The sequence below is a fragment of the Theobroma cacao genome, chromosome 10 (genome assembly GCF_053813885.1).
Source record: "Theobroma cacao isolate CCN51 chromosome 10, ASM5381388v1, whole genome shotgun sequence".
NCBI classification, from domain to species: domain Eukaryota; kingdom Viridiplantae; phylum Streptophyta; class Magnoliopsida; order Malvales; family Malvaceae; genus Theobroma; species Theobroma cacao.
In genome coordinates, this window is record NC_142648.1 from 296201 (window position 1) to 316872 (window position 20672).

The following is a 20672-nucleotide window of genomic DNA, read 5'->3' on the forward strand; positions in this document are numbered from 1 at the left end:
TACGTGAAAGTGTAGAACAGCAACATCCTCCCAATTTGATTTCACTAAAAAAAAATTGTACCGAGTATGATCAGAATGCCATTTCTGTGTACCAATAGACCGGAAATGATAGTGAATAAAAGCTACTATCATTCTCACAAGTCAGGTAGTTTCAATTACTAATGTACCAATGGAAGGTATGAACTTGATTTAGGCCTTCTGTTGATAATGAATGAATGCATGCTCACCATAAAATTGATTTGATAAGAAAGAAAACCACTTTACAAAAAAATATCATAAAGCAGAAACTTTTAAATTCCAACAACTGGTCAATTTTTAGATTTGGATAAAAATATAGTGCTCATAGCTTTATCAAATTTTACATGATAGTGCTTATCAAATTTTACATGATAGTGCTTATCAAATAATCTAATATCTTGTTGAATTATACTTTTCTATAAGAAGGGTCATCTATCCTCACATTCTCCACAGTCCACACGCAGACACAAAAAAAGTTAAACCATGGCTGCACAGAGCTTCAATGTTCTTTGTGCTCTTTCCCTCGTTATTATTTACTTTTTACCTATTTGTTTAGCATTTGGTGGTGATCTTAAGCAGCAAGGAGACCCACCTTCTATAGTTTGTGATCCTCACGAGTGGGAAGCGAGGAATGTGAACATGTCTGACATAGGATATTGCGACACAAGTCTTCCATATGAAGTTAGAGCTAAAGACTTGGTGGATAGAATGAATTTAACAGAGAAGGTGCATTGGATGGGAGACAACGTTTCTAAGCCTATACCAAGATTTAGGTTGCCCAAATATCAATGGTGGTCTGAAGCTTTGCATGGTGTCGCACATGTCGGCCGCGGCACATTCTTTACTGAGCTTGTTCCTGGTGCAACAAGCTTTCCTACCGTTATCCACACAACTGCATCCTTTAATAAGTCGCTTTGGAATGCCATTGGAAAGGTAGGAATTGTTTCACAATGTACATCGGTTTTTTTTTTTTTTGGCTTTTTTGATGATAGTGAATAACATTGTAACTGTTGTTGTTATATGCATATATACAGGTCGTTTCAACAGAAGCAAGGGCAATGTACAATCTGGGGCAAGGTGGGTTAACCTATTGGAGTCCAAACATAAATCCCGTAAGGGACCCTAGATGGGGAAGGATCACCGAGACGTCTGGAGAAGATCCTTTCGTGGTCGGTGTGTATGGCGTTAATTATGTAAGAGGTTTGCAAGATATTGAAGGACAAGAACATACAGCAGATCCTGGCTCTAGGCCTCTTAAGGTTTCTGCATGTTGCAAACATTTCGCTGCTTATGATCTTGATAACTGGAAGAAAGTTAATCGACAGACATTCGATGCACAGGTAAATTCAGTGCAGTATATGTATATATAGATGAAAACGTCGGCATCATATTGATAAGCAAATTGAAGTTTTTTTCTTGTTTGAATGAAGGTGACTGAGCAAGATATGGTGGAAACTTTTCTTCGTCCATTTGAAATGTGTGTTAGAGATGGTGATGTGAGCAGCGTAATGTGCTCTTTCAATAAAGTCAACAAAGTTCCAACTTGCGCTGATCCCTTTCTTTTGAAAAAAACATTCAGAGAAGAGTGGAAACTTAACGGGTATACAAGAAAACCTACTAGTCCTTTTGTTGTCAGAGATGTTGAAATAAATTTTATTTACTTTGATTTTTTAATCCTGTTTTGCAGATATATAGTTGCAGATTGTGATTCCATTGAAGTGATGCACAACGATAACAAAATGAATTGGCTCGGTGATACACCGGAAGATGCCGTGGCGCAGACACTAAAAGCAGGCTAGTAGCTGATATATATTGGCTAAATGCAATTTTTAAGAGTAATGTTTATAGTTTGAGCACAGACTAAAGAAGATTTTCTTTCATGCATGTTGTTGCAGGTTTAGATCTGGATTGTGGAGACACTTACCCTAAGTCTCTTGAAAAGTCAGTCAAGCAAGGAAAAGTTAATGAGGCAGATGTTGATAAATCTTTAAAGTACCTCTTTGTGGTACTAATGAGGCTTGGATTCTTCGATGGAAGTCCATCTTTTAAGTCACTTGGAAAGAAAGATATATGTACACAAGAACACGTTGAATTGGCAGGGCAAGCAGCTAGGGAAGGAATTGTACTTCTCAACAATGTTGATGCAACTTTGCCATTGAACCCTGAAGCGTTTAAGACCCTGGCAATAATCGGGCCACTTGCCAACGCTACGAAACAAATGCTCGGAAATTATGAAGGTTGTAACAATATCATATATAACAGTTTTCACATTTGATTGCCATGTAATTGTTCAGTTACTCAATGTTGGTTTCTTCCATTATTGCAGGTAACCCTTGCCGATATGTTTCTCCACTTTCGGGCTTTTCTGCCTTTGGACAAGTGATATACGCAGAGGGATGTCCTGGCCTAAATTGCCCGAATGATACGAAGATCACGGAAGCCACTGAAGCTGCTAAACAAGCAGATGCTACTATACTTGTGGTCGGTACAGATTTATCAATTGAGAGAGAGGATCATGATAGAAATGATCTCCTCCTTCCTGGTTTGCAACAGGACTTGGTCGAACAAGTTGCTAATGCCTCCAAAGGTCCCGTAATTCTTGTAGTGATGACTGCAGGTGGGGTTGATATCTCATTTGCTAAGGATGATAATAAAATCAAAGGAATCTTGTGGGTTGGACATCCTGGACAGGAAGGTGGTCGTGCCATTGCAGATGTTGTCTTTGGAAAGTACAATCCTGGTAAGCAGCCATTTTAATGCTTGATTTTCACCAACAGAAAATTACTTAATTTCAGCACTTAACGTGATTTGATTTTTTTTTCTTTTTCTTTTTTTTTACCAGGAGGAAGACTACCCGTTACATGGTATACAGCTGATTATGTGGATAAGCTACCCATGACATCCATGCAATTACGTCCAGTCGAGGAAAAAGGTTACCCTGGAAGAACATACAAATTCTTTAATGGTTCAACGGTATATCCTTTTGCCTATGGACTAAGCTACACAAGCTTTAACTACAAGTTGACGACACCCACAAATGTATCTATCCCTATTAAACTGAATAATACCCAGCACTGTCACGAGTTGGAATTGACAGACACATCTGTCCAGCAACCATGCCCTTCTGTTGTGGTTAATGATTTAACTTGTGAAGATAAAATAGCCTTGGAGGTTGAAGTCCAGAATACCGGCGACAAAGATGGTAGTGAAGTGGTGATTGTGTACTCAAAGCCTCCGGATGGAATTGTCGGAACTCCTTTTCAACAGGTTGTTGAATTTGAAAGAGTTTTTGTTGCTGCTAAACAGAGTCAAAAGGTTAACTTTGAGCTCAATGTCTGCAAGAGCTTGAACATTGTCGACAGCAGTGGTTACAAAGTTTTGCCATCTGGATTGCATAAAATTATGTTGGGAACATCATCTGAACAAATTGATGTAAATGTTAGCTTTGCTAGTTAGATAAGTATCAGATTTGTTGATTCACTTTAGGAATTAAGTTGTTTATTAGTTGGTTTTTAGGAACTTAGGATTAAGTTCAGTTGTTTTTCGTTTTGTGCTGTTCTTTTGTATTTTACTCTGTACCAAAATAAGTGTCACCATAATCATCTGAATGGTTTAACAATCATGCTATTCTCGTTTTATAGATCTAACTTGGCTCTCATAATCATGATTTGTCCTAGTGAAATTGCAAGGGCCAAAGCTTACGCCTAAACCATGAATGAAAGGGACAATTTGAAGCATAAAGAATAAAAAATTCTGTGAAAACTTTCCAGTAACAACTCCAAAAGATCTGAAATACACTAATATGACAGTTCTTCCGTTTCATTTCCATGTAATGTAATACGAAATAATGACAACCTCAAATGTCAATAATGTGGTATCTACAGATAAGAATTAAAATACAAGATTTCTTGCTTCAACATCAGGTTGTAGAGCAAAAATCTCTCTGACCATACACCAAAACAAGGAAACTGCCTGCGTGCTCTTTCTCCTGTTTCTTGATTCCATCCCTCCAAAGCAAACCATCCAAAGTAGCAGAAGATAGAGAAGCATTCGCACCAGTCACTCCATCATTCTCTGATGAGGTCGTCATTGTCCATACTGGGGGGAGACAATGGTGGAACAGCAGCCTCATGATCTGCACTAGCTTCAATTTCTAGCACCTTCCTAGCAGATGCCTGATGCTCTCTGCTTCTACCAATCTTTCTTGAAGCAAAAGACACAGAGGGAACAGCTCTTGATGAGTTACTACTATCAACGGAAGCTAAAAACTTGTCCCTTGAAAGAGTAGTGGGGGCAGTTGCAATAATGGAGCTGAAGACACCAGACTCCCTTAAACCTTGTATTATGGCCTGAGACAGCAAGAGATAACGTTTATATCATTTCAAACAGAATTTAAAGATGGCAGTTTTAATTTCCTGTGAGTTCTTTATTTTCAAAAATGCTAATAACTGTTCTTACCATAGGAGCATATATGCGAGTTAAAATCCCCTTTCTCAGGAGTTTCAGTCTAAGGTCTTTTTCACCCCATACAACATGTTCACGATACCTACAAATACCAGAGGCCATATAGTTCTACATCAGCACACTCACACACTAGATTCAAGTTGAGAAGGACTATGAAACAGAGCACCCAAAAAACTAAAAAAGATCCCGCATTCAAGTATATACCAGTTAAGCATCTCTTCCTCTGTTGCAGTTGAAGCAATTATAAATGCCTGCAATGAATAAAATTTACATAGACAATGACACAACACTTAGAAGGAAATGATATAAAAAACAATCATACCAAGCAGAATTATACATCAGAGAGCAATCCATCCACATAACGCACAAAATTCACCCCACAACATCTCATCCATGCTCTCAGATGAGTAAAAAAGACAAACAACTGGGAAACTCAGGATTCAATGAAATCAAGAACCAGGATGGCGCTCGCTCATGCCACAAAAGACTCACTTGGCTGTCCACTGACCACCGCACAGGAATATTAACCACAAAACAGATCCTTCAGCATATTGCCATATGAATTACTTGGAACTTTATCAAACATCAGTTGAAATATTGCTCCCATTTTTATCAGTGTCAATTATTCAATTGATCTTTGATGCTTCTAGCTAGCTAAATCATGTACTTAATGGTCTTCCCCTTTAATTTTAGACTCCCCAAATTTCTCAAGAAAAACTTCAGACAGCATAATACCAAAAGTCTGTAACTCCAGTGGTAAAAATCTAGTTTAGTTTAGTTTAGTTGCTTTAAAAAAAAAAAAAATCTAGTTTAGTGCCTTAATAGCTTGTTGCATTCCCATGTTCCAACACTTACTACAACTCATGAATAGTAATAGCAAATATATCAAGATAAAACAAGACTACAAGAATAACAGAAGGTACTGAACTTACAGCTCTATCGAATTCCAACATGAAGCATCTTTTGACATCTTCCTTCGTAGGTTTGCAGCCACACCGATTACGTCTAGATGTCAGGTCTGAAAATTTGGCATATGTGTAATGTAGAACAGCAGCCTCCTCCAATTTGATTTCACTGAAAAAAATTGTTCCGAGTATGATCACAAGTGCTATTTCTATGTACCAATAGACAGAAGATAAGAGTGAATATACGCCCAAGTAGTTTCAATTGTTATATGCTTATCAATGATATGATGCTAACATAAAACTTGCTCTCATTATCAATGACCAAGCTGGTCCCCATCCCCACCCCCACCCCCACCCCCAACCACCCCTCCTCCTCTCCCACCCTTCACCCAAATATTGAAGTAAATTGTATTACATAAGAATTTGATATATGTAAATATGATTCTCATACTGCATCAGGTTATCTGATCATGATTTCCTATGTGTAGACAGAATCACCATACTTTGGGGTTTTCATATAATTATGCCATCTGTGAGCACCATTTGGACGAAGATGATCCTGAATACGAGCAGCTGCTTTCCCATTTCCATAAGTCAAGAAGTAGTTTGGATTACCGCGAGTTGATTCTTTATACATGCCAAAATATGTGTCCTTCGGAAGATGGTCATAGTTCTTCTTGAACATTGATACCTGTTTGCAAGGATAGAAAAGTAAGCCATGTACCAAACTCCAAATCCTCAACTTCAGTCATTCAATTTGCTGAAGTAATAAAAAGCAAGGAAAAAGGACAAGTGAAAATTTACCTCACTAAAAGGATCCTTGATATCATCTCGTTCGACACTGCTCTCCTAAACAAAAAGGGAGTAAATTTCCACTATCAAACACCGCAGGCCAGGATGACAAATGAATAACAAGATATACAATCATAACCACCAATTCTAAGTTCTCTTATTGATATACTTCTTCATAATTTATATAATGCCACTCACATAATTTGGAAATATGACCATATCGACATTCCTAGGCACATCAAGGAGCAACTGCCTCAAAGAATATTCACTTGCACCAGCTGGGTGTATCAGTTCGTCAGTATCAAGATGAAGTATCCAGTCCATTCCTGCATCCTTGAATTTCAAAATGCAAAAGAATAAACTCATCAAATAAGGTCAAGACCATTGTGCTAGCAATTACAACCAACAAAGTATTTCCATTCATGAAAATAGAATCATTCATACAGCATACCCTTGCCATGACAATGGCCATTTCCATATTGAGAGACTGCTTCACAAATAGTTCATAATTGCATGGCTTGTAAAAGAAACTTGAAAGCCATGTTTCATTCCAGATCCGGCTGATAACCAAAACAAATTGCCAAAACAATAAGATTAAGAAAACAAACTCTGACAGTAAAGTTACAAAACTCAACCGTTTTGACAAAAAACAAATATGGAAGTTGTCCCTAAAGAACTGGAAAAGAAACAGATGAAGGGATAAATATAGATGCATACAAACAAAAATAATGAAAGAAAGCATGAAATAGTGCAAAATAAAGACAACTTATCACCAGTAGCCTCCACATTCAGGTAAACTACTACTTAAACAAAATACTAGGAAAAAACATTGGGAACAACCATGTTTCTCACTTTAGCTTTAGAATCCTAGAAATGTATTTCAATCATGAAAGGAGAAATGCTAATTGACCTTTTAGCCTGCTGCTCTTCAAGCTCTCTTGTTCTGTATATAACTTTTACTCCCTGGTGAGCAACAATGTAAAACTTATGCGATAAGCAATTTGGACAAAAGACATCCACAAGTAAATAAAGTGGAACAATTCTACTTATAGTTATGAAAAACAGAGCAAAACTAAATCGGAGGAAGCCAAAGGCTTCATAAACTCACAGGAATAGATTCCAAAACTCTAGAAACGTTAGGAGATGCAGCATGCCCTTCCACAAAGAGGAAAAAGGTTGTGACTCCAATAACCTTATGATAAAACATCCATGGTAAAATCTGCTCCAAGCCAGCTGATGTACTTGTCGTGACACAAATCTGCCATTTGAGAAGCAAAACAGCTGAAGGTTAAAAACAAATCACTCCAATTTCTTCTGGAGGAAAAGTCAGCTAACAAAATAACCAAAAAAAAAAAAAAGAAGGTAAGAATTTGATTTAAGCCTTCTGTTGCTAATGAATGTATGCATGCTTACTATAAAATTGATTTGATGAGAAGGAAAACCACTTGATAAAAACAACTTTGCAAAGCAAAAATTTTGTAATTCCAACAACAGGTCAATTGGGAGAAAGACAAAAACTTTGAAGTCGATGAATTGAATAATAAAAATTTCAACCTAAAATCCAAAACACAGAGACGGATCAAAGCCAAAATGAGAGAATTCAACAAGACCCCAAGCTGAAACCACAGTGGTTAAGCAATATCCGCCAAATATCAATTACCAGAACCAAGATCAATCCCAACACAAAGAACCCAACAACCAAAATTATGCAAAAAAAAAAAGAATAACATAAGAAGCAAGAAGGCGATCCCAACATAATATTCTCAGCCTATAGCAAACAAAATAAATAGGTTCAGATCAATTCCTAAAAGAACAAAAAAAACGTACCTTTGGCTTCAAATTGGCTTCAAAACCAAATTTCCAGTCTCCATAGTAAGGGAATGAAGGGGAAGAGCTACGACCAAGATTGATGCAATCAGCAGAAGAATGGGATTTGGGGGAGAGGGACGAGAAAGTCTCCATGCCAGGGAAGACCTCGTGGTGGGACCCGAGTGGGGCCCATCGAGAAGTGGCGGAGGATGTGACGACGGTGGGATCGGAAACACTGCCGCCGCGCCACTGGAGAACGAAGGCTAAGGCAGCTAAAGAGACAGGGAGGATTGTTAGGAGGAGGAGCAGCTTGGAAAGGAAGGATTGGGAAGAGGATGAGGCGGCTGAGGTGGAGGAGAGAAGAGGAGTGGAGCGGTGGTGGTGGTGGTGGTGGGTGGGCATGGCGGAGACTGACAGAGGCGGAGACCAAGGAATTTGGAATTTTCAAGTGTAAAATGGGGAGTGAGAGCCGTTTGGTCCTTTTGGGTTTTGTCCTGTTGCATTATTTCCTTTCTTTTTCTTTTCCCTCTTTTTCTTATGTTCTTTAGATAATTAGATTTTTCCATTTATGAATAGAGAAAAAGCACATTTAAATTGAAAAAAAAAAGCACATTTAAAGGCCAAGGCGTTAAATATTGGACTATTTTTATATGGAAAATTCTTTTTTTATATTACAAAAACATAGTACTATTTAATTAATTGAATAAAAATTTGTAAACTGAGAATTGAATAAATCCTTGTATATTTTTGTCAATTTGGGGTGGGGAGGGCAGCACGCAAGAGATAGTTATTTATAAAAAAAGAGAGACTTTCCAAAAACAGCACAGCAAGTGCAATAAATCCCTCTAAAAAACCAAACCCTAGAAATCTCCAGCTAAGTAAAGGATTCAAATTTCCTCCCTTTCCCAGTCCCTCTATGCTTGGTTGTGCTGAAGTCGAAGAGGATCAGAGAGAGGGTTCTTCCTTTAAATGCTCTCTCTTTATCTCCCCTTCAAGGTTCCTTCTTTTTTCATGTCTTCTTCAATCACACCCTCTTTCTTCTCTGCTCCTTCAGGGTCCTCCCAAGCCCAAGGCCTAGCCTTTGATCTTTTCTCTATACCTCTCTTTTCCTCTCAAACTTCCCCTTTGCATAAAACATGACTGATTCTAAGGTTAGTTCCCTTCCCTGCCTCTCTCTGAAGATTTCTCTTTTTTTGGTTAAATTTTATAACTTTTTTTTTGTTAAATGAACGAATAAAAGCTGTTTCTGAGGTGGGTTTACTTTTGTTTTCTTGTTAAGGACTTAAAAGTTTAGGAATTTTCGTTTGTTTGATGGGTTTTTGCTTATGCGCTCTTCTCTTTCTAGCATTAAAATTTTGGAATGTTTTAGATTGATTGATGATTGTGGGTTGGGATTTACTTGCATACATATATCATGTGGTTGAAACTGAATTATTACCAATGATAAAAAGGAGGTTTTGCCTTTCCCCTTTCTAAGACAAGCGTCTCTATGTTTTACTTACTTATGCATCAGCCATCAATTGACTAGGCCTCTAATTAAAATTCTCTCCATTGTTTTTCTTGCTTTTAGCAGGTATTCCTTTTTGGGTCATTTTCAGAAGATGAAACCAGGTCATTGCTGTCAAAACGGTCAGCTGGTAATGCTGAAAAGCCTGTGCAAAAGAAAGAATTGCAATCTGGTTCTTTGAATTTTGCAGCTGGAGGATCTTTGGGTGGTGCTAACGGTGATTTGAGCAACAAGCCAAGTTCCACAAACAGGCCAGTTGGCTTTCTGTCCTCGACATCACCAATTGCGGATAGAAAAAGTATAAAATCAGCAAGAGATCATACCTCAACTACATTACAAACTCCAAAAGAAAATGGAACTACAAAGAGTACCAATGAGAGTTCTAGCCTCAGTAATGGTATAAAACAACTGAATGTTAAAAGCACTGATGTAACTTCACTGCACTTGTCGCAAAATGATTGTGGTTCCTTGAATAATTTTCAAAGTTTGAAATTTCATGTCCTTGAGAGCGAAAGTATGGAGGGTAGAGATCAGAATGGGATGATTGATATTTCATTAGCGTGCACTGTTGATGGAGACATTCCAAAGGCAGCTAAGGAGCCCATTACGGTTGCTAAAAACTTATTATCCCGAGGCTTAATCAACACTGGAAATTTATGCTTTCTCAATGCCACTTTACAGGCTCTCCTTTCCTGTTCTCCTTTTGTTCAACTCTTGCAGCGACTTAGACTTCGTAACATACCCAAGGTTTGTTGTATGTTTATGCTGTTTCCTTGAACTTATGCACTAACAAATGACCATATTCAAATTGATGATTTTTTATATTTTAAGATAAGTAAATAGGAACTTGTTCAGCTAACTAGTGCCTCTGTTTGGCTTTGATTTGATAGGTTGGCTTTCCTACGTTAACTGCTTTTGCAGAGTTTGTCTCTGACTTTGATGTGCCATCCAGCAATCCTAATGTAAAGAAGAAAGATACAACAGTCCTTGAGATCGGTAGGCCTTTCAGCCCTGCCATGTTTGAAGCTGTTCTTAAAAGTTTTACTCCAGATGTGCCAAATAGCATATCTGGTAGGCCAAGGTTTGTATACTTTCTACCTCAGTATTATTTCAGGATATGTATTTTTTTGCCAGTACCAACTGACATCCGCATGGACTCTTTATCTGACAATAACAAAACTTGATTAGTTGATAACATGATAGTATTGAAATGTCTCCATCCATGATCATGAATTTATATATGCTAGTCCTGGCCTTCTTGATTTTATTTAACCCTTTCTGAAATGCTAAAAGATTTTGAGAGATTAGTTATCTTACCCATCAAACCCCACTCTCCTAATTTTTGCTGTCAATTTATAGTGATTTAGTTGTTACCTTTTTACAGCTTCCACATCATCATTTATTTAGAAGAAATATTATGATTAGTTGAAATGTTTGTATATGCTTGAAAAACAGACTGACAAATGGACTTAACTATCTACTATGTTTAATGTCTTGCAATTTAGACTACTGTTTGTCTTCTGTATTAACATTGAGATGATTTTCTATTTATCATCCTTTCTAGGCAGGAAGATGCTCAGGAGTTTCTAAGTTTTATCATGGATCAAATGCACAATGAATTGATTAAGCTTGATGGGCAGCCTAGCAGCTCTATTGGGGTCAGGTCATCACTTGTTTCTTCTGTAGAAGATGATGAATGGGAGACAGTTGGGCCCAAAAATAAATCAGCAATCACAAGAACTCAAAGCTTCCTTCCCTCAGAGCTAAGTGATATATTTGGAGGACAGTTAAGAAGTGTGGTGAAGGCAAGAGGTAGGGACATTTTCTATGGCATGCAAAGTATATTGGATGATACAAAAATAGCCGATTCATGAGGTTAATTGTTAGATTACTTATATTTATGGGGTTTGCAACCTGTGGGTTTATTTTTTCTTATGAGTGTTCCTACCAAAAGAGTGCTTAGACAAGCTAAAACTGACATGGACAAGTCAACTAGATAATTCCAGCAATTTAAGGTTGTAAAATTTGATCTGTGAACAAAGTGGAAATAAGTATATACTTATCCAAACTTGGTTCTATTCTGTCTGTTATATCCAAGAGTTAGTTTGTGGATCTTGGGTGGGTTTTGCACTCTGTTATCTGGTTACACTATCATTTATTAACATTTCAATCATTTTCTTTCCTTAATCTGTTCTGTGGGGAAGGAAACAAGGCTTCAGCTACTGTTCAACCATTTCTATTGCTCCACCTTGATATCCACCCTGAAGCTGTTCTTACTATTGAGGATGCCCTTCATTTATTTTCTGCACCAGAATATCTGGAGGGGTATCGCGCATCAACAGCTGGGAAGGTATCTATTTTCTTTTAACTGTTTCATTTCGCTGTTGGCTACTATATTTGTTCGCATGAGTTTCCCAGCTTTTTGCATGATGAGTTAGAAAGAGTACACCATCATTAGAAATGCCATGTTCAATTTTTTTATAAATCTTATACTTTGGATGTTTGTTTATTGTTTGTTTCTAGTTTACATTTCATCTTTTCCTGTATGTTTAGATATTGTTTGTGATAAATTGGATATCGTTTTTTGTTTATGCCCAGCAGGCTGGTGTTGTCACTGCCAGAAAATCTGTCAAGATACAGACACTTTCAAAGATAATGATTTTACACCTGATGCGTTTTAGCTATGGAAGCCAGGGGAGCACCAAATTGCATAAGCCTGTACGCTTCCCACTTGAGTTAGTATTGGGTCGGGAACTACTTGTTTCTCCATCTACTGAGGTAATACTTCTCTTCATTCACTTGTTTAATACAGCTGCATTGCATTATTCTGTATGGTGCTATTTCACATTGTGAAGCATGAAGACACCTGATGCCATATTCAATTTTGTGGCTCAGCCAAGTAAAATATACTTCATTAATAAACTGCTCAAGGCAGGAATGTAATAGCAAGGCTGCTGCACAAGAATACAAACGGGGTGTATGCAGCCATGTTTACCAGCATATAATTTACCAGAATACATAGCTGAAACATTGCACTTAACGTTTCTTGTTTATTTTTGCCCCTTAACTAGTTAGCAAGCCAATGCTATTATTAATGTTTGTTTTTAGTACTTTATTTATAGGGCCGAAAATATGAACTTGTTGCTACAATTACCCACCATGGAAGAGAGCCCTCTAAGGGGCATTATACAGCTGATGCTCGTTACCTCAATGGCCAATGGCTACGATTTGACGATGCCTCCGTCACAGCCATTGGGACAAGCAAGGTGTTGCATGACCAAGCATACGTTCTCTTCTACAAACAAGCATAGAAGGCGCCAGAGTTTTGGAGTTTTTTGGCTACATATACATTGTTCGCATTATGCTCAACCTATACTAAAGCTTGTGTGTGTTAGGAACATCGAATGGTTACAGAATTGGCTCAGTGATTTTTCCTTTTCTTGCAACAGCTGGTCGCACCTTAACCTTTAAATCAAGAACTGAACTGCAACAGATTTATATAGTCCAATAATCCTTTGTAATGATAATGAAAATGTATGGAAGTTGTTGCTATTTAATGAAGTTTGGCTAATGCATGGCGATTTGTTGTCATTTGTATATCTTACAAAATGCCAAAAACTGGTTAAATCTAACCATCCATCTCTTTACAAAATGCGGAAGACTTGTTTCCTTGCCTGTCTGCATTCTAGTCATAAGAAGCTGGAGGTGTAAGAGTTATTATATTATGTAACACTCGCTTGCAAGATGGATTGCAGCTGGATGCATTTGTTCACATTACAAATGAGGCGTGAATTATGCATGAGAAGCTCCAGTCTCATCCAAATGCCAGAGTAAGCAAGGGAGCAAGGCAGTTTACGTCCCAATGCTGAATGTGCATTTAGCAAAAGAACTTCATGTTGCTAGTTACGCAGCAAAGTTTGAAAGGAAGTTGGTAAGATAAAAGCCATCTTTAACTACAGTAACCTTGATGTATAATCAGAAAATCATAATCTCATATCTCACTAAAGCCCTGATTTTGGCAGAGGTATAATAGGCCTAAATTTAACTACAGAGATTGATTAGTAGTGTGTGCTGTTGCACGCATATTGCATATTGCATATTTAGTTAAATTTAACTAAATTTAACTTCATCTTCTCAACTTTAATTACAATATTTAACCAACACTACTTGTTCTTTAAACATGCATATTGCATGCATCGCAAGACCTAGCTTTGCTCACAGAAATGCATGTGATGTGCTGTAACATTGCAAAACCAAGCTGCAAAACTTGTCCATTTTTACAAACAAGTTTTAAATTAAAATTAAGCAATACAACAAACGGATTCAGTTTGTTACAAAACTTATATTCTAAATTTAATATATATATATATATATGCTAATTAAGGAGATATATATAACAAATTAAGCCGTGAACTTAGCTTCATTCAAGAAGAGTGCTGAGGCAGGTATGTATGTGAGTATATATATACTTAATTGTGACACTTGCTTTGCATCAATTCTCTCTCCTTAATTATTCTTCAAAAATGACTCTGTGGCATCAACTCCATCTTGCTGCTAGGCCCTATCGACAATGTTGCATGTGATGTTATGCTCCGCACAGTTGCTGCTAGCAGCTTAATCTTTTGGGATTGCTTTGCTGTAACTTTTTATTTTTTTTTGTTTTATATTTTAATTCAATAAAAATAAATAAATTTTATTAGTTTTCTTATTGTTACTTTTTCATTTCTTTTTACTACAAAAAAGAAGCAAAGAAAACTAAACGATGCGTGCCATGATATACCAAATTCTTAGCAAGAAGCTCTAAACACATACAGAGAGGAAAGCCACCATTACTATACTATACTATAGTGACTTAAACAATAAACAACCCTTGCCTTACTATATTGGATTCCTTGATGTTTTGTATTTTCTAATCTAACACAACTCTCTTAGACCCGCTCTGTACAAGTTTTTGCTGTCTTCATCAACAGCATTAGACCCCAACATTATAGCTCATTATGCATGCAGCATCGTTTTACAAACGCTGACCAACATTCTTACTCGGAAAAATACCATTTTACCGCCGCCAGTAGGCGGTGAGGGAGGCCTCTTTCTAAATTTGTCTGGGCTGCCATTCTAGATGGACTATAGTGGCGTTGGTTCAAGCTCTATTGGAGCTGGCTGGGCATCAGGTGAGTATATATTTGGGCTTTTGCAGCTGGAGGATCTTTGGCTAGTGCTAGTGGCGATTTGAGAAACAAGCCGGGTTCCACAAACAGCCCAGTCAGCTTTATGCTTTCTCAAGGCCAACGGCTACGATTTGACGATGCCTCTGTTACAGATATTGGGACAACCCATACCAAGGCTTGTGTGTGGCAGGAAAATCGAACATGGTTACAGACTTGGCTAAGTGATTTTTCCTTTTTCTTGCCATAGCTGGTCGCTCCTTAACCTCTAAATATTAGGAACTGAACTGCAACTGATTTAGATATATATATATAGACAGTCCAATAGTCCTTTGTAATGATAATGAAAACGTATGCAAGCTGTTGCTATTGAATGAAATTTGGCTAACGCATGGCCATTTGTTTTCGTTTGTATACCTTACAAAATGCCTAAAACTGGTTAAATATATCCAACCTTCCATCTCTTTACAAAATACCGAAACTTGTTTCCTTGCCTGTCTGCATTCGAGTCATAAGAATTGCTGGAGGCCCAAGAGTAATTATTATATTATATCATATCATATTCGCTTGCAACATGGATTATAGCTGGTTGCAATTGTTCACAGACCGAATGATGTCGGAGAAGCTCCAGTCTCATCCAAATGCATGCCAACAACATAAAGCAACAAAGCAAGGCTGTTTATTTATGTTCCGTTTCTCGGTTATTGATAGTGAACTCATCAGTTGCTCCAAATTCCAATGCTGAATGTACATTTAGCAAAAGCAATCCATGTTGTTGGTTACGAATCAAACTATGAAACATAAACTGAAAATGTTTGCTACATAGATTCATATATATCATCACAAGCACATTTTGACAGATTCAAAGGAAGATAAAGCAAGTCTGTGATTTTGGCAGCAAAATCTCAACGTTTAAACCAAATGAATATTATATTATCCATCATCTTGGGGTAGTTTTGAAATGAGAAGATTGCCAAGCAAAGAATAAGGTATGGTACCTTGGGTTCGAGGATTTCTATATTGAGTAAAGGCTGCTTTTATAGTTTACATCAATCCTCTCAACAATGGCTTCCTTCCTGCATTACTTTTTCCGTTCTCTTTTTATTCATTCCATCAGCCGTGCATTATTCACCCCTCTGCTATAAATTAGACGACGCATGCTACGCTTACCTACGAAACAAATTAGAGCTTCCAAATTCCGAATGTTGTGAAGCTGCGAGGGAGATAACTGAAGTTTACAAAGTAAATGGATCACAAGATTATTTAGTCTTTCACTAGACCCTTGTTAGCTTATGAACTTGGTAAAATATGTAATTCCGAAGATACCCCATTTGTTTTCCGATGGCTAACCTGTTCCAGGTATCAATTTTTTCTCTAATTTACTTTCACTTTTTATTTATGATTATGAATATTTCAATTTTTGATTTGAGTTTTTTTTTTCTTTCTTAATTTCAGGACCTTTCGAAGGTGTTGCTATTCATTGGTATCATTTCCGATTGCTAATTGGATTGCTGTTGTTGCTTTCATTTTTTCCATTTTATATTTTATTCTTTATGTAGATTTGTTTCTCAAATTATGGATTGCGGTTTGTTTTTTTCATATGTAATTCAGAGATATACATTCTCTAATAATATAAAAAAAAATAAATTAAGGAAATTTGTGTTATACAAATCGCACACCAATGTGAAAGTTGTTAACCTATTAGATACTCAAATTTTCAAATTTTTTCCGCTCACGGACACTTGATTAATTAATCCAAATCCGAAATCGAATCCGAACAAAAAAAAAATTCATAGTTAATATATGAAATTTATTTATAAAATATATCTAAATCTTATGTAATCGAATTGGATATAGTTTTGTTTTTATTCCTGGCCTATTGACTTTTTACATACATACATGAAAAGAGGTTTTGATTCTCATTTTCCCACTCACTGTTACAATTTTCATAATTTTTCTTCACGATTAAGAGTGTAAAAGAATATAAATAAACATATTTCCATAAGTAAATCTATGCAACAGTGGAGAAATCATAATCCCATAACATCAGCAAACATATTTGCAATAGTTTTCAAAAAAAAAAAATCTTAAAAAGAAACAAAAGTGCAATTGTTCTCATGAAAAGTTCCTGTGATTTAAGTAAGATATAAGTAGCATTGAACACCTGTCTGTGTGCATGCATGAAGGTGGTATTACTTCTTCTCTTCTTCTTTATTTCTTCAATGAAGCCTAACCGTCCCTTCTCTCGATCGGCCACCCCTAAGCTTCCATCCCTTTTCTTCCACTTTTAACCGATTAAAACCCCAGAATTATCAACCCCAACTTCCAAGCAAAGGCTTTATATATAAACCCCAATTTCCAGAAATACATCAATCCTTTGAGTTCAAATAGCTTATCATTTGTCTTCAAAATTTTTTTCCATAATGAGTCCTGTAATAAACTTTTTCTTCATTTTCTTTGTATTCATTTCATCAGCCTTGGCTGAAGAATTTCAACCTCTCTAATCCATCCTATGAAACACCTTGTGAGAGAAATTAGACAGAACAAGTTATATCTACCGACTAGGAATCAACGATGATAGTACAAGTGAAGAATGTTGTGAAGCTGCCAAAGAAATAACTGAAATTTACAACTTAAATGGAACAGGCATATGCATTGATGGACCAGAAATATATGAATGCCCCACAACATTATTTGGAAGTTCACTAAACCCCTTTCCATCTTCTCAACTTGTCAAGAAATGCAATTCTAAAACATCAGATTTGTTTGACAAACAAATTGTTCGAGGTATCAATTTCTTCTTTAATTTGTTGCCACTTTTCCTTTATGAATATTTCAATTGTCGATTTGAGTTTTTTTTTTCTTGGTTGCTCGGATTGGTAGAAAGTAATGCAATCCAGAAGTTTTTTTACTATTGCATTTTAATGGCGGCACGATTTCCTTTTCATATATAATTCAAAGAAATACATTCTCTAATAATATATAAAAGCGATGTGCGCAATAAACTGAAGAAAAGATGATCTCAGGATATACTAAACAAATTATAACAGAGGAGTTAGGCAGCCTAGGTCTTTTTCATCTAGATGCTCCTGTGGTCCAATACAGGGATGAAAGGCAAAACTATGAGTAGAGTAATTGTCAAAAGTATGAGTAGAGAATTGTCGGTTCGCTGCTTTCGGCTTCAATAAGCTGAGTAGTTTCTTTACGGTGACTTTAACCATTGTTGCTTTACTGTATTGGGTTCCCTGATGCTTTGCATTTTGCATTGTAACAGCTTTTGGTAAGATTCTAAGCAAACCAGAGGAATATTTACATGGACGAAGTTGGAGAACACCATAACACAAAGGAAAGATTCCTTTGTTAAATGGCTTCTTAAATTGTTTGTTTAAGTCGTTTCTTATCTATAAGAGTAAGCTTTTGCACGATGCCATGTTCTATGGCCCCCATTACAGAGATGACTTCATTAGACTTAAGTTTGTCCTCAAGCACCTGATTTAATTAACTAAATTGCATAAGAGCTGCAACATAATCATGTAAAGGCCATAAATTATTGTTTAATTCCTTGATTAAATCACTGAAATTCTAATTATCATTGAGAAGGAATAGAATCTCTATGATGTCTACCTGATTTGTTTGTCCTTAATTAGCAAACACATGATTCCAACAGCAAATGATAATTCTTCATTAAAAAACAGAGAGTTGCTACATTCTCAATCATACAACTGAAAAAAGAAATGTAAAATGATTGTATTGCTTGAATATTCCCCCAAACCACTAATTACAATTGACAAGAATCCAGAAAACTGTGTGAAATCCCAGAAAAAAGAAGCAAAAATAAAAAGAAAAATTGATCACACCACTCTCAAGAACTTTATCCTAAGTTAACTGCACATTGAGACCTGAACCCCCAAAAACCAACTTCAACATCTCCTATGTTCACAGCTTGAATCAAAGCAAAAGCAAATGTATGCAGAAGCACTACAAACAAATAAAAAATGGAAGCAGTGCTTCACTACTCACAAAACATGCATTCATTGTTGATCCCCCTTTTTAGCAGAGTTCTTCGGCACCCACCACACCCTAATAGATTTGTCAAGGCCTCCGCTGTAAAGCAAGAAGCCACTACCAACATTACAGGGAGACGCCTGCAAACACTTGACTGGTCCCTCATGACCATTTATGACCCCAACTTTGCAAAGTTTACCATAAGCCTCTCGCTTCCAAATACCAATGCTTTTATCAGCTGAGCCACTGCACAAAAACTCTCCCATCAGGCACATGCACAGAACAGCCATATGGTGTGCTTTTGTCTCGCTCACCAATTTCCAACTGACAAAATCACCATTCCCTTGCCCTTCCCATCCCATAACAAACCCGTCTGAACCCCCTCCATACACCCACTTTCCATCCTCAGAAACAACAACTGAATTCAATGAAACATCCTTGTGACCCTCCAAAATCCCCTTCAACGAATGAGAGGTCTTCCCTTCTTTTCCCCAACTCCAAGCCTTAATCTTCCCATCTGCAGATGCTGAGTACACTATTCCCTTACAAGCTACCAAGCTATTGATAGCATCATCATGCGCCTTAATTGATTCCAAGCACTTCAAATCAGATATCCTCCACACCTTAAGGGTCTTATCCCATGAACCTGAATAAATCAATCCATCATAGACTGTCAGACAAGATATACTATCCGCGTGTTCAATCCATAAACGCTTATGATGCCGCCTAGTTCGGACATAATTGCTTTGCTTCATGAACTTCCCCAAATAGTCCTTTGTAGTAGGAAGTGTGTCGACAAGCTTAAACACATTCTCTGAGCTTCTTGACACCTTCCAAACTCGGATCCTACTATCTTGATGTGCCGTGAAAACCTTATTGCTAACAGTCACAAGCGCTTTCACCGAGCCATCACCTTGGCCAAACTTTGTGAACTGCCTCAAATCAGGCTGTTGCCACACTATAATGTCCTTGCCTTGTGATGCACTTAAGATGAATTCCCCGCATAAGGCCAAGCAAGAAACTGAACCAACATGCCCAGACAGCACTGCCAAAGATTTGTATGTTTGAGACCCGGAAAACGTTTTGGATGGAAATTCATATTTGGTGACATCTAGAAGCTCAAAACGATGTGATGCGGGTGGGCTATCATCAGCTTCACTGCTCGTGCTGCTAATGCTGCTACTACTTGCTGTAGCAGATGATAATAAGGGAGTTGACAAGACAGCTTCTTGCATGGGAGGAGCCATTGTAAGAAGAACCATTCCTGAATCGTATGCGCTCCTGTCTGAGAGAAAGAGATAGACGTTATGTATGTAAGAAGAGAGATTGAAACAGGGGAGCGGGGAGTAAAGAAAGGCACGGATTTCCTGTTAGAGAAAGAGAGAGATTCTGAATTAAGATAGAGGGTGAGGTGTAACGGCTACTTTGACAAATATAAGTTCACTCTCATGAAAAGTAGGTGCCAGAAAGGGTCCACCAGGAGCTTTTCTATTTATTATTTTAATGGAGGATTGAGCTGTTGGGCCTTTTCTATATGTTGTTGTCTGTTTGACTAATTACTATGTGACATGTATCAAGGTTTCCAGGTCTCATTTTGATGGGATCTTCTTTTTGTTCTTCCATTGTACATAAATTTCCTGTTATTTCCAGATCTAAGAAGCTGGACAAGGAGAAAAGCAAGTGAAAAAGTTAGTGAGGAATCTGCTTTGTTCCATTCAGTGCGTGATTTCATCCGCTTAGCTAAAAAAGAACTGTACAATTTACTATACAAAAGCCAAAAAAACAAATGATTTTGAGAGCTTCTCATTGCCAACATATTGGCTCATGGTCAGTATGCATTAGATCCTGGAAGACGACCAGGACAAGATAATGAGAATGCTAATTCAACCAAAGCAAGTGGCATTCCTCTTCAAAACCTGAGACAACTCAGACTTTAGCCAAATGCCAAAATCTTACATAAAGTACACTGCTAGATTTTTCTTTTTTAACTTTCTTTGAGATTTAGCT

General features: G+C 37.2%; 5 protein-coding genes across 15 annotated transcripts; 3 read left to right on the forward strand and 2 right to left on the reverse strand.

Moving 5' to 3' along the window:
• The first annotated feature begins 501 nt into the window (after positions 1–501).
• LOC148760206 (beta-xylosidase/alpha-L-arabinofuranosidase 1-like) lies at positions 502–1017 on the forward strand. Its single transcript, XM_088802488.1, has one exon. It carries the CDS (start codon positions 502–504, stop codon positions 1015–1017), a length of 516 nt encoding a protein of 171 aa, XP_088658614.1.
• A 44-nt stretch (positions 1018–1061) lies between these two features.
• On the forward strand, positions 1062–3474 carry LOC18585745 (beta-xylosidase/alpha-L-arabinofuranosidase 1-like). The gene is made up of 6 exons (XM_018128739.2): positions 1062–1358; positions 1449–1618; positions 1706–1812; positions 1914–2255; positions 2345–2758; positions 2861–3474. Exons 1-6 carry the CDS (start codon positions 1077–1079, stop codon positions 3472–3474), a joined length of 1929 nt encoding a protein of 642 aa, XP_017984228.2. The 5' UTR covers positions 1062–1076.
• A 295-nt stretch (positions 3475–3769) lies between these two features.
• Positions 3770–8516, reverse strand: KOB1 (elongation defective 1 protein / ELD1 protein). The gene is made up of 11 exons (XM_007008720.3): positions 8007–8516; positions 7288–7437; positions 7090–7142; positions 6631–6739; positions 6378–6512; positions 6192–6236; positions 5891–6078; positions 5415–5556; positions 4687–4733; positions 4477–4564; positions 3770–4367 (listed from the first exon to the last, which is right to left on the reverse strand). Exons 1-11 carry the CDS (start codon positions 8388–8390, stop codon positions 4086–4088), a joined length of 1623 nt encoding a protein of 540 aa, XP_007008782.3. The 5' UTR covers positions 8391–8516; the 3' UTR covers positions 3770–4085.
• Positions 8517–8740: 224 nt separating this feature from the next.
• UBP24 (ubiquitin-specific protease 24) lies at positions 8741–13086 on the forward strand. 11 transcript variants are annotated; one of them, XM_088810704.1, is made up of 7 exons: positions 8741–8984; positions 9559–10242; positions 10386–10576; positions 11060–11307; positions 11700–11845; positions 12094–12273; positions 12604–13086. In XM_088810704.1, exons 1-7 carry the CDS (start codon positions 8958–8960, stop codon positions 12964–12966), a joined length of 1839 nt encoding a protein of 612 aa, XP_088666830.1. In that variant the 5' UTR covers positions 8741–8957; the 3' UTR covers positions 12967–13086. The 11 variants fall into 11 exon arrangements, with proteins under 11 accessions (XP_088666830.1, XP_088666831.1, XP_088666833.1 ...); XM_088810705.1 differs by having other exon boundaries at positions 9562–10242; XM_088810707.1 differs by having other exon boundaries at positions 8742–9139.
• A 5297-nt stretch (positions 13087–18383) lies between these two features.
• LOC18585748 (Transducin/WD40 repeat-like superfamily protein) lies at positions 18384–20043 on the reverse strand. Its single transcript, XM_007008728.3, has one exon. It carries the CDS (start codon positions 19925–19927, stop codon positions 18692–18694), a length of 1236 nt encoding a protein of 411 aa, XP_007008790.3. The 5' UTR covers positions 19928–20043; the 3' UTR covers positions 18384–18691.
• Positions 20044–20672: the final 629 nt, after the last annotated feature.

Excerpts from the sequence above, each read along its gene's own strand:
- LOC18585748 (XM_007008728.3), bottom strand. The coding sequence starts at position 19,927 with ATGGTTCTTCTTACAATGGCTCCTCCCATGCAAGAAGCTGTCTTGTCA.
- KOB1 (XM_007008720.3), bottom strand. The coding sequence starts at position 8,390 with ATGCCCACCCACCACCACCACCACCACCGCTCCACTCCTCTTCTCTCC. Across the intron at positions 5,557-5,890 it reads AATTATATGAAAACCCCAAA|TGAAATCAAATTGGAGGAGG; the intron begins GTATGGTGATTC and ends AATTTTTTTCAG. Across the intron at positions 4,368-4,476 it reads CTCGCATATATGCTCCTATG|GCCATAATACAAGGTTTAAG; the intron begins GTAAGAACAGTT and ends TTGCTGTCTCAG.
- LOC18585745 (XM_018128739.2), top strand. The coding sequence starts at position 1,077 with ATGTACAATCTGGGGCAAGGTGGGTTAACCTATTGGAGTCCAAACATA. Across the intron at positions 1,813-1,913 it reads GGCGCAGACACTAAAAGCAG|GTTTAGATCTGGATTGTGGA; the intron begins GCTAGTAGCTGA and ends ATGTTGTTGCAG. Across the intron at positions 2,759-2,860 it reads CTTTGGAAAGTACAATCCTG|GAGGAAGACTACCCGTTACA; the intron begins GTAAGCAGCCAT and ends TTTTTTTACCAG.
- LOC148760206 (XM_088802488.1), top strand. The coding sequence starts at position 502 with ATGGCTGCACAGAGCTTCAATGTTCTTTGTGCTCTTTCCCTCGTTATT.
- UBP24 (XM_088810704.1), top strand. The coding sequence starts at position 8,958 with ATGCTCTCTCTTTATCTCCCCTTCAAG. Across the intron at positions 10,243-10,385 it reads GACTTCGTAACATACCCAAG|GTTGGCTTTCCTACGTTAAC; the intron begins GTTTGTTGTATG and ends TTGATTTGATAG. Across the intron at positions 11,308-11,699 it reads AAGTGTGGTGAAGGCAAGAG|GAAACAAGGCTTCAGCTACT; the intron begins GTAGGGACATTT and ends TCTGTGGGGAAG.